General features: G+C 48.9%; 1 protein-coding gene across 5 annotated transcripts in view; it reads right to left on the reverse strand.

Moving 5' to 3' along the window:
* RPS6KA1 (ribosomal protein S6 kinase A1) overlaps positions 1-183 on the reverse strand; it is a 35,715-nt gene extending 35,532 nt beyond the window's left edge. For 4 of the 5 annotated variants that reach the window (XM_042015630.1, XM_042015625.1, XM_042015627.1 and 1 more), the window contains exon 1: positions 48-182. In XM_042015630.1, coding sequence (XP_041871564.1) covers positions 48-110 — 63 coding nt within the window. In that variant the 5' untranslated portion in view covers positions 111-182. Of the gene's footprint in view, positions 1-47 lie in introns of all 5 variants that reach the window. The other variant, XM_042015626.1, reaches the window with a different exon arrangement.
* Between the last annotated feature and the right edge of the window lie 12,762 nt (positions 184-12,945).

Consider the following 12,945-nt stretch of genomic DNA (forward strand, 5'->3'; position numbering starts at 1 on the left):
TCGGCGGAGCCCCCCGCCCCAGAGCCCCCCCGGCCGTGCCCGCTCACCTCCGTGTCCAGATGCACCAGCTCCATGTCGGGCCAGGGCTCGGCCAGCTGGGCGAGCGGCATCGCTGCCGGCGGGTGCCCGCGCCGGGCTGGCTCCGAGCGCCGCCGGGCTGGGCACCCACCGGCTCCGGGCCGGGGCGGGGCGGGGCGGGGGGCGGGCGGGAGGCACCGGGGAGGGGCTGCGGGGATCCTCCGCCCGGAGCATCCGGCAAACCCAGCCCGGCGTGCGGCGGCTGCGGGAAGGGATGGGAGCGTGGAATCGCGGAATCGTTCGGGCTGGAAAAGCTCCCCCCGTGAGCAGCGAGTCCAGCTGTTCCCCCAGCCCTGCCAAGGCCACCACTAACCCATGTCGCCAAGTGCCACATCCACACGGCTTTTAAATCCCTCGAGGGATGGTGACTCAAGCTGGGGCAGCGTGTTTCAATGCCTGACCACCCTTTTGGTGAAGAACTATTTCCCAATATCCAACCTAAACCTCCCCTGAGGCAGCTTGAAGCGTTTCCTCTCCTCCTGTCCCTGTTCCCTGGGAGCAGAGCCCGACCCCCCCGGCTGCCCCCTCCTGTCAGGGACTTGTGCAGAGCCACAAGGTCCCCCCTGAGCCTCCTTTGCTCCAGGCTGAGCCCCTTTCCCAGCTCCCTCAGCCGCTCCTGGTTCTCCAGCCCCTTCCCAGCTCTGTTCCCTTCCCTGGACACGCTCCAGCCCCTCAAAGTCTCTTTTGTCATGAGGGGCCCAGAACTGACCCCACGATTTCGGGGGCCTCAGTAGGGCCAGCAAAGGGAACAGGCACTGCCCTGGGCCTGTGGCCACACGATGGCTGGTACAGCCCGGATGATTTTCACTGGAAGGCTGAAATGTTGGGAAGTGACGCCTGGATACATCAGGAAATACCTGTTCTGAGGGACTTGGGAGCCTCTGCCAGGGAGATCTGTGACTGAGCCAGTGAAAGATGCCCCTGCCCATGGCAGGACAAGATGGTCTTTAAAAATGTCTTCCAACCCAAGCTGTTCTGTGGCTCTGCACGATCCTCACAGAACTACAAACACCTGAAAACCGAACACTTCCTCACAAATACATGACACTGAGTCCTGCTCTTCTGTGCCTTGGAAAGATTTTTCCTCTGGGAGTGTCCAGCTGTTTCCCTGTGTGCACAATCTGCACGGCTGCAGCGAGAGAGGTGGTGAGGACAAACCTGGTGACACGGCTCAGATCACTGCTGAACTCAGGAAGCTGCTCCAGGAAATCCGGATTCCAGGTTTGAGATATGCCATGAATCACTGCTCATCACCTCCTGCAGTGCCCCTGGAATTCCCTAAAAAACAGGGTTAAAGAACACATCTACCTTAAAAGCAGGTGTTCAGAATTCCTGGCTATTCTTACCTGTTAGGTTCTTAAATAGGAACAAGTTTTCTTCTACTCACATTTTCCCAAACCCCAATGCACCACGTTTTCATGTTTCATTATAAAACTACTTCTTAAAAAAAAAAAGAAAAGAAATCTTTTTAAAAGATGCATCGCTAAGGGTTGACTTCATCAAGGTGTGGCTGGAAATATTTCACGAGCCTGAGTGGCAGCCTACAGAGCTGGGACTGAGCATTCTGAGGGCAGGTGTCCCAGGTTACAGCCCTGGGCTCTTTACCTGTTCTGAGTGGGCAGCAAACCCTGAAAGAGCCAAACTGGGACAGAGCTCAGTACTTTGAAAAATTCCAATTAATCTCCACAGCACGTGAAGCTGCTCTGTGAGTCATCACCAGGACCTGCTTGTGATTTAGGATAGAGCTGTCATCTTTTCTGCACATGGGGGAATCGAGTGTAGAAAATTCCCAGGGTGGCTGTTTGAGCTGGGAATCGCTGTCACAGCCCCGTGGCCAGAGCCCCATCTGTGCTGTGAGAGCTGGAGCCCCGGGTGAAGGCATTAAATAACACAAATCCACCGGCTGGTACTGACTGTGGTCCTGTTAGAGCCAATTAAACTCATGGCACTTGCTGTTGGAGCAAGTTGAAGCAGATCTTGTGGAGAGTCATTCATTCATCTCCAAAGCCATCCCTACCATCCCCTCCTTGCCTGGAACACGGCGTGCCCGGCTCCAGCCTCCAGCTGCTGCAACCTGCTCTACCTGGCATCCGTAACGCGGTGATCTCAGTACCGCCATCCCGTTTCCTCCTCCGTTGGTTTTCCAGCCCCATCTCCCCTTCCTTCTGCTCTGCGGGAATGCAGAGGGTGGTGAGGGCAGGACAGTGCTCCCTGTTTCCTTCTTAGAAGGAGAATGAGGCACTACTTGGTGGTACTTCCAGAGGGTGATCCACAGAAGTGAGACAGGACCAGGTGCTGAGCAGGAACCTGGAGAGCATGGAGACAGAAATGCTCCTGTTTGCACCCCTGGCAGGTCTGTCGGGCTGCAGGAAATCCATCATATTCTGTACCAGAAAGACAGACAGGCTGCCCCAGGGCTTGACAAAGACAAAAATCATGAAGCTTTACCTAAATACAAATGCCAAATTATCCTGTCCACTCCTTTTAGCAAAACAGCAAATTAAAGACATTGGGGAGACCACAAAAGACTTGTGTGTGGTTATTCACTGAATCTCTGCAGCTGTTTTTGTTAAAGGAGAGGATTTTGCTGAGGTAGCCCTACAGTATCTCAAAATTATAACAACACCCGAAAAAAGGCTGTGGTGACACCACAGAAACCCAGCAGCGATGCTGGGAGGAAATGCTGCGGCCTCGCCATCACCAGCTCCAGGACTCCAAGAGAAGCCATCTCTCTGTTGATGGAAGGTATTCTCAGAGTGACCTTCCCCCAATTCCTGCACCAGATAATGCTGAATCCTAGTTGGATTAACAGAAGGTGAAATGTGCCACAGGAGATTGCTGCTAAGTTCAGGGCAGGATGTCAGGGTAAGAGAAATGAGGTAGTGGTGTATCCCAGGGTTTATTTCCAGTCACAGAACAGCTATAAAAAGCATCCTTGATCCTGGAAGCAGGGTACAAAAAGCAAAATCTGCTGTTTGGGTGACTGTCATGGCTAAATACAGTGATTAAAACATATAGCCTGGCATTTTTCTGAGACAGTTGCAGGCTGGGAAGAGCTGCTGCCGTGGTAAACGGAGACTTGGGATCAGCTGGATCCTTTGTCAGTGCTGCATTCACTGAAAATTCAAAATACTGCAGTTTTAATTTGGTTTTAAAACCATCAAATCCTCCTCAAATACAATTGTAGATATTTTTGCCTCTGCAGCTGGCTGGCTGTGTAACATTTTTCCTTGCAGAGAGGCTGACAACATTTGTTAAGCCAGTTAAGAAGAAAATTAACTCTATCCCAGCCAAAACCAGGACATCCCCAAAGCACTTCCAAAGCAGATGGAGGCTGATCTGTATCACTACCAGATCCAATTTCGACTCACTGTTCCAAAAGCTGGCCAAGGGATTCTCCCCGTGACCACACAGTAACCCAGTGCTCCCGTGGCTCACTGCATCCTTTCTTTTTTCAGAGTCCATGGGCATCTCATTCCCTGCCTGCTTTGCGTGATGCTGCTTTTACACATCCAAGGAAATGCAAAAAAGCTCACAGGCACAAGACCTCACAAGGCTGAGTCCCAAATATCTGCTACAATTTACAGACTCATCTAATTTGCTAAGACAGTCAATTAATTGGAGCTCACAGCAACCCTCTTTGTACTTTTAATTTTGACCAATCAGGTCCAGAGCTCATTGTTGTCCTCACAGGGAAACTGAGTCAGGTTTTCAATGTCAGGGCAGAATGTGAATTCATGTCCTCTCTTCTAATCCCTGGCTCTCCATTCAGCATCTCATTTCTTTGCCTCTTCTGCTTTGTTTTGCCACTATGGAGGGAAGAGATGATGGATCACCTTGTTTTGATCTCAGGAACATTTTTCCTTAGTGTGGTACAAACCACGTTGAAGATATAAAGCAGGGGCCCTGGAAATGAGAAAAACTGGCTGCCTTTAAGAGCTTTTTGCTTTTCTGATAGATTTCTTTCTTTTCCTCCACACTGGGTGCGATTGCAGCTGCCTCAAATGCCAGCGCTTTCCAAGGCAGGCCCAGGCAGTGGTCGGAATGCAGGAACTGCACCACAGCAGGCAGTGGGATGCAGAGCTCTCGGGGAAGCACAGCCCAGGCAGCTCCTGTTCCCTGGACAGGCGTTGTGCAGACTGAGGCTTATCCACAGAGCAAACACCTCCAGCCTCTGCCGACATTCCTGCACAGGTGAGCACCACATTCCCTTGCTCAGCTCAGCTGCATTTATGGAGGTGTCCAGCATATCTAAACCCGTTTTTTGGCAGAATAAACTGCCAAATTTGCCTGCTGGCTCCGCAGCCTCTCAGTCTGCTAAGCCCACCAGTATTTCTGTAAAACCAGGCCGTCCCTGCACCCAGATCTCCCGAAGCCCCTCCCAGGGAGCCCCTCGGTGAAGCACACGCAGCTCAAGCCAGGGAATTCTGCTGCAGAATTGATCGAGCTGTTGGCTCCAGGAAATGTGCTTCATTTGTGGATTTTGCACCTTTCTCTCAGGAATACTGAACTGCAGCCGAGCGGTGCCTTGAGGAGAGGGACCCGTCTGAGCCGGGATGTGCCCTGGGAAGGCGCTGGGGAAGGAGCTGCGAGGCAGCGAGGCCATATCTGCCGGTTGTCATGGATACAATCGCTGCCCGTCTCATGTATCTGTTACCTTCCCTTTCCTGGATGCAAATAAACGAGTGCTGGTCTGGCTCCTGTGCAGGACACAGCCCTTGACACCTGAATAAAAGGAGAAAAATATCTGTTTCCAACCCACACATCTCACAGCATCTGCGAGGAGAGTGGGAGGTGACTTGGGTTTTTGGTATTTGAACTATGCGGGGCCGATAATGCTTTGCCCAATTCCATGTGGTTCTGTCCTAACCTTTGGCTGTATCCTGGGACCTCAGAGGAGCTGTTTCATGGCCCATCCGTCCTTCTGGATTCACGAGGAGCTCCTGAGGACGTGGGATCTGCACGTGCTCACTGTGCTCAGCACACGCACCCCAGCAGAGCTCTGCAGGCTCCACTGATCAGCTCTGCCTTCAATCATCGAGAGGTCGAGAGTGGCTCCAGCTAGACCAGGAATCATGGAATGGTTTGGGTTGGAAGGGACCTTAAAGCCCATCCAGTGCCACCCCTGCCATGGGCAGGGACACCTTCCACTGTCCCAGGCTGCTCCAAGCCCCGTCCAGCCTGGCCTTGGACACTGCCAGGGATCCAGGGGCAGCCACAGCTGCTCTGGGCACCCTGTGCCAGGGCCTGCCCACCCTCCCAGGCAAGAATTTCTTTCATAAAATATTCCTTTTTCTACCTGAAATAGGCTTTTTCAAAACCCCATGTAAAATACAAGGTATTCCTCACCTTTTCTTTTTTAATTTAATTTTTAGATCAGGTTTGCAGCCCAAGTGGGAAGTTATTGAGAGCAAGTTATCCATCAAATTTTGTTTTTAATGAGCACACAGCTATGTTTGTAGCTTATTTCAGTGTAGGGCTATGTGAGGGAGTGAAAACATGAAAGAGAAAACTATCAGAAACTGTAAACAGAAATGAAGCTGCCAGGGCTGTTTGCACTGTCCCCCAGGAGGGAGAAACCTGAGTAAACACAGCACTAAGTACAGTCAGGGTTTATGGTTCTTTTAGGTTTAAGAACTTGTAAACAAATGACGGGGCTTTTAAGTGGATACAAAAAGATACACTTGGTTTTGTGCTGCTTCCAGAGCACACAGGTCCCACTTTCTCCAGAGAGGGGAGGGGAAAACAAAAGCACATTTCAAGAGAATTCCAGCTCCGGGGAGAGGAAAATGTCATGTCTGTGCTGACATCCTGCAACTGAACAAGTCTGGTCCTGCTTCACAGAAGGCACACACAGATACCTGTTCCTAATCACCCCATTCCAGGGTTTGGGATGCCATCATGCCATGGAAAAAATAAAGAAACCATTTTAGAATGGGAAGCAAATTTCAGAAATCCTGATGAGAAGCCCAAACACCACAGAAATCTATTTTCCTTAGGGGGAGCCCAAACTTTATTTCTGATTTCAAACCAATATATGACGGGCAGCATTTAACTTCTCAGTCCCCTTACTAAACAGAGACCACTGTACACATCCAGCCTTGAAAAGCCACATCCCCAAAATAACCAGAAAAATAAACTTCTAAAATATGAGAAAATATCCTGGCCAGGAATATTTTGGCATAATGATTGATTGTATCAGATAGGAAGGCATAGCACAAGCACAGGTTTTTGGAGAGGTGGGGAAAGAGGTGCCTTTATCTTTTAGGGAGAGAGAAACAGGTCTCTTCTAACAACAATTGTTTTCTGTATTTTATAAGTGCTTCAGGCAGTGCAGAGCACAGGTATGACTCAGTTGGCTCCATGGCCAGGTAGGAGATATATCCAAACTGCTCAATGGTTTCCTTGTTGGGAACTGAACAAAAGGCACAACAGGTTCAGCGATGTCAGAAACTCAATTCTCTGGCAAAAGAAAATCTATCTGTCACTCACCAGCATCACAAAAAAGCCCCAAACAAACAGACTCTGGACTTAAGGAGGCTCTTGGATTTTTGCAGCATTGCATGTCTCGTAGCACACACAGAATGGGGCAGAAATGCAAGGCTGGTGCTTTGCTGCTTGATTGTTAAATTGCTCTTTCCTTCAGGAGTGAGTACCAGGACTGTCCAGCAGGGCCTTTTCTGGCTCTCTGAGGAGAGGCTTGGTGCACTTCTGGGAGACTTTACCAGGAGTCCTCAAATCTCTGCTGAAGAGAGAGGACAACCCGATCCTCTATTGGAAAAACCCTCTTGCAGAATTATTTTTTAGTGCCCATCCAGGAGCTCCAAGTCCAGCCCAAAGGGTTTCCATTAGCAGGCTACAAATCCACCTGCCTAATTCTTGTGTGCTGCTCTCATTTCACTGTACTACTGCAGAACTGCTCAGAAAAGATAATTTCTAACAACAAAAGCAAGAACTGACTTTTATCTTTCTTCCTTTAAACTTTGTGGGCACCCACGTGATCGAAGCCACCTCTTTGTTATGCTGTGGCTGTGCCTTTCCTCTGTCATTGTGCAGAGGGCAGGGTAGTGTTGGTGACCTTTTACCCCTGAGGACTAAATATCTTTTACAAATAAATGTGTCCCCAAGTTCATGTCCAAGAATTCAAGAATGTCCCCTCTCACTTGCCTCTGCTTTGCTGTCCTGTGCATCCCCAGCCACCGAGTAACAGTAATTTACAAAGTAAAAACTTGATTAATCAGGTATTTTGTCACCCAATGGGTAGATAAAAGCTTCAGTGGATGTTACTTTATGCCAAGAAAGATTTGGCCAGAGGCAGTGGGCAGCTTAAACAGCTCCAGCCTTGGAAGGTGGTTTGGATTTGTCACAGACTCCAGTGACAGCAAAACTGAGACTTGCATGGCAGGCAACAACTCCTTTCACCCTCTTCTCCCAACCTGGTGTCAGAAATTCCTGGCTAGACCTGCCATCTCATTTTTCTATTTACAGTCTGCACAGAATCATTTTCCCCCTCAACCTAAGCAGCCACTGACATAATGTTGGAGATAAATGTCCTGTGGCGGTGGCCCAGCACAAGATAGGGTGGGAAAAGGGTCAGTGTGTCGGAAATGGATAATAAATAACATCTGATGTAACATTATTTAACTCAAAAGTCTTCTATCAGATATAAGGGCTCTGAGATATGCTACAGCCCTTAAAATAGGATAAGAATCATAGTGCTATTAGCTGTTAACACTCTGCAACACCAGATACTTGTTGAAAGGGACTATTGATCAACAGACATGGAAAACAGTTTTTGGCAGCTGTTTGCCAGTTGGAAGTTAATATGGGAGTCAATTACAACCAGATAAATGTCCCTTCTACAGGATCACCAGCAGAAGCTTTTGGAAGATACAGGCATGGCTTTAAATATCATCACTATTCAGACAAAACCAGATGGGTTTAAATATCAGCACTATGGTCTTAGAAATTAATTTTTCAGTGAAGTGAAAGGGTTAGGATGGAAAGCAAAACAGCTCAAGAACAGGGCAAACCAGCCCACACACCACCAGTGTGTGTTACCCCTCATGCTCCTGCACCAGACAGGGGGAAAATGAAGGGATTTTTCCTCCCAGTGTAAGATGGGGGGGACTGTGACTAAATGCCAAAAGCCTGCAGAACCCACGAGTGGGAGAGGTGGTGCTGCGGGAAGATTCCCTCTGGTGAGGAGAGCCCCGCACTGCACAGGGAATTACGCAAGGCAGCGGAGCATGGGAACTGCTGGGGAGCTGCTCAGCAGCACAAGGAAGGCACAGTTCTGTCCTCACCTCTCTCTGCTTGTGCAACACCACCTGCTCAGACACCGTTTCTTCGCACCGGGCAGGAGCCCAACAAATCTGAGTTTAAAAACGAAACCGTTGCACTCCTCAGCGCTCCGGTGCACAGGGCTGGGAATGCTCAGACCCAGTTCCGGGCACGCAGCATGTGACAAGGACCTTGGGGTGACATTGGGGAGGTTTATCATGAACAATCTGCTCCTGTGTGCAGGGCAGGCTCACAGGATAGGATATCACGTCGCTGGGGCCAGCACACGTCAGTCCCAGCAGTGGGAGCTGCCAGTGTGACCTCCTCCAGGGGCAGGAGGAAAGGGTTTATTGGCATTCCCAGTCTGGGCTAAACCAGCCTATGGTTTTCATAGAATCCCAGGTCTGGGTTGGGAGGGACCTTAAAGCTCATCTCACTCCACCACCCCCTGCCATGGGCAGGGTCACCTTCCACTATCCCAGGGCTCCGAGCCCCGTCCAACCTGGCCTTTCCTCCCTAAACATAACCCATAAGCTGAAGGCTGGCTCATCCCTGCTTTGTTGACGGAAATTGTTCACTCACTAAGTTAATCACTAAGCCAAACTCCCAGCAATTCCCTGCAAATGGGTGGGAGCCCTGGTCTGCTCATTTCCCTGATCACAGAACAATCACTGTAGGTTTGTTATCTAGAACTACCAGGGCTTGGTAACAGGGCCTGTTCAATGGAGACACGTGAATAAAACTTACGTGTTTTTCAGCACACTCAGATGTCCCTGAAACATTCAGTTTCAATGTTTGCTACACCTCCATGCCACAGCATTTACACCTGTGACTGGAAATCTCTGCCTTCTGCTTTTCCCCAGTAATTCTGGGTGGTGTTTTGCCCACTTTATCCAATAAATCCCCACCCCAATAAATTCATAAATCCCTGCCCCAAGCAGGCACTGAGCACTAAACAAGAGGAATGAGTTTGGCTTACCAGGAGCTCATCTTTCCGTTTTGCATCCATTTCAAGGAAGTGTCATGAGGGTGTCAAGTGCTTTCCCTGCAATCTCGCCAGCTCTGGGAAGCAGCCGCTTCCTTTCCAGCTTTCAACACCGCTCCTTGGAAAAGATAAACATGGAAAGCATGTGCTAGAAGGAGATAACCCAACGACTAAGGCTTTTGGGAATGAAGGAAAACCAGCAACTGGTGGCATCGCTTCAGCACAATACAGGTTACAGGATATCATTCTGGGAGCCTTTAAAGCAATGCAGGTAAAAGCTGCTGGCTGGCAAAGTGAGCCCAGGGTTTTACAGCACCAGAAAAATCACTCTGGTTAGACTTTTAAGGAGATTGGCACAGAATTTACAAATCAGTTTCCTAGATTTGGCTTGCAGAGAAAAAGCACGCACACTCAAATACTGGAATACAAAAGCAAAATGAAATAATGCAAAAAGCACAGGAAACTTTTCAGTAACTAAAGTATTATTTCTTTGAACATCACCATTTGTTCTGTGATCTCAGGCTGAAGATTCAGCAAGTCTGACACAAGTAGTTTGTGCCAACAAGCCTAAAAGAGACCAGGCTTATAAGCTACCTACTTAAATCTGGGTTTAGGATAAAGTATCCCTTCCCAGGCTGAAGACAGATGAGATGGAGAGTGGCAGCTCTAGTTTTAGGCTCAAACGTTCAGGACATGTGCCACAGCAGCTGCAATAATGGCCTGAGGAGGAAAAGGAATGGTCCAGTGATTCTTAAAATAGAATACGGGAAGCCTAAGTTCAAAGGCTTGATATAACATGGATAAATTCCTTTGCAATGTCAGCTATGCCTGTAAACTGATGAGGAATTGAGCACTCGGTCTGGATTTCGAGTAAAAACATAACAACTGGAAAGAGAGGCTCAGAGAGGGCTCACGCTGCTTGGGTGAGTGGAGTTTGTCTAACACTGATCTCCGAAGCCAGCAGAGGATGGAGGTTGCTGCTGCTTTCTGGAAGCAGGTAACACTCCTTGGACTGTGATAACCCGGGCTCCAGTCTCCCCAGGTTCGCTGAGCTGCTTTTGGACGTTACCTGCCACTTGTTGGCCTCCCAGCCCCATTCCGTGTTTCCTGGTACCACCGTGTGGCGAAGGGAGGGAACAGGCTGTTAATCACAGCGCGTTAATTGAGCTTAACAGCCCCGCACAAATCCCTGCGTCCACCGGGCTGTGGCAAGGAGACACCGGGAGGTTGCCAAATCCAGCCTTCCCCGGCCAACGGGCCTCAGATCCGGCTTGCTTCTGAAATAATGGATATTTTTTGCAAGAGCAATTAATTCAGTATCAATGGAATTCTCCTCTGTGGGGCTTGGCAGCATGGAAGTTAATTGGATCATGGTAAGGCAGGGAAACCTGGGCACCCCCAACCAGGCTGCAGGCCAACAAAACCCATCCACCAAACACCCACAGCACAGGAACAACCTCTGCTATTATCTCCAGTAAGAAGGAAATTATGAGAAAAGCTAGTTTAATTGCCCAAGTTTACAATCTGTCCTCGGGCTAAACTCAGAACCCCTAATACAGGAACATTCAGCTCTTGTGCTGAGGTAAGACTGAATTCCATCAAGAAGCACCAAGATACCACCTCATTAGAATAAAAGCAAACAAAATCTGTCTGGGCAATGCTAAAATAGCAGTCTAGAGGAACCAGACTAATAGTAATCTAATAGTAACTCCTCTCCAGGAGGAGACTGCCACATACACCCACCTCGGCACAGCAACCAACAAACTCAAGAGCAGGGGAGAGCTGCTGCCTGCAGGGAAATTTGTTCAAAACCCAAAAGTAACCTCAGTGGGATAACCGAGTGAGAATAAATTAACTATCAAATCTGTTTAGAAGGGGAAAAGTAGAAATTTCATTTGGGGATTATGTGCCCACCAAAATGCGGAGTTGTGGTACCAACTCCACACCTGGGTGACCTGCAGCCACCGTGGGGCTGTTCCTTCTATGTTCTCCAAGCACTTTCTCCAGGCTGGTTTGTTGTACCTAAGGCAACTGAATGTTTTTGATTGGAGGCTTTAATGCATTTTAAAAGGTCTCCCATTTAGGAAGTTTCCCCTGAAATGTTCTACCCCTGTTTCTTCTGCCACACCATAGATTTTCTGGCTCCCTTGTAAGGAGATGGTTATAACGCCAAAAAAATTGACAGTTTTCAATAAAGGGTCTTTTAAAAGCCCAGTCTTTCACATCAGAAAGCTTCTAAAGCCAACGTACTAAAGCTCTTTATTAGCCTCAATCAACGTTACTCAACCACAGCTCCCCCTGTGCCATCTCCTTCCCATCCCTTGCGAATGATGGGCTCACTCTGTAAATTGTGAGTTTAACTCGAGCTCCATTTCATCTCCACCAACTGCAGGATAAGGTGCCATTTCTCAGGAATTATAGTCAGCAATATTAGTCCCTGGGTATGGTATTACCATATCTGGGATGATTTAGGGACAATGAAATCCCTGTGCCATCAAGCTGTGTGATTCTTCTGACATGAATGATCCTGCAATTCAATATCCACTGGATGCAACTCACTGAAATCAGTCCATTTTCCTTCCTTGCTCCTGTGTTCATCCCACCCGTGGCAGGGCTCAGGGATGGGAGAAGGATACTGTCGCTTTTTCCAAATAGAATTGAGCTCTGTGAAGGCAAAAGGAAAACTGCTGCAGGGGGAAATTATTCCGAAACTCAAAACTTTTAATCCTGGGGCACTGTACAGGGAGGAGCAGGGACCTGGGGAGTCCTCCTGCCATGATTCAGTTCACCTGTTCTCACGGGTTTTTTAGTCCAATCCAATTTCAATTTAACATAAAATCACAGCTGGGGGAAAGGTGGTTCTGTAGGATATTGGGAAGTGACCACTGGCTGGCAACTTGCTCACATTAACTTCTGTTCAGTTTAAGTGTCGCTTCCTTGGGGGGAGTCCAGAGACTTTGCTCTACAATTTGACACTGAACTCATTTGCCTTTCTGTTGCCAGTGGTGACTCTCTGGATCCTGGATGCCATGTTTCCCAAAGCTCCAGCAGGACAAAACCCCTGCTGCTGCAGAGCCCACCCGACAGACCAGTCTGTTAACTGCACGTGGCAGCACCAACCCCATTCCCGACAGACACACAAGAGACAATTTTCCGTGTAAAATGATTACAATTTAGCTGAAAAATATCTGTTCAGCTTCAGGCATTCTGGCAGGCAGTGATGCAGATTTGTGGTGCCTCTAACCACGAACCAGGCACAGGCTGCAGCTCAGCGCCTGCTCCCCAGCTTTAATTTACACAACTAATTAGTTGGATTTACTGGCTTCAGCATCCCTCACCCTCGATTTGCTTAAGGAGAAATAGATGAGCCCGGCGTGTCGAGTCAAGCCCAACAGGCCAATAACTCCAGCAGTGCAAGGCACATCCAGCGGGAAGCACCTCAGATGGAGCAGGTCAGGGAATCTCAGCACTGAAAATATCCATTGCTTTCAGAGGAATTCAGGTGGCAGACACCACTTAAAATCCCTCTTTTCCTGCTTGGCTGGAGAAAACGTCCTGCAAGGAAGCACACAGCTCAGCACAGGCTGCTGGGGGGTGCA

Source organism: Corvus kubaryi, unplaced genomic scaffold (assembly GCF_017639235.1).
Source record: "Corvus kubaryi isolate FWS band 111438036 unplaced genomic scaffold, C.kubaryi_AGA036_p1.0 split3-37304, whole genome shotgun sequence".
Taxonomy (NCBI): domain Eukaryota; kingdom Metazoa; phylum Chordata; class Aves; order Passeriformes; family Corvidae; genus Corvus; species Corvus kubaryi.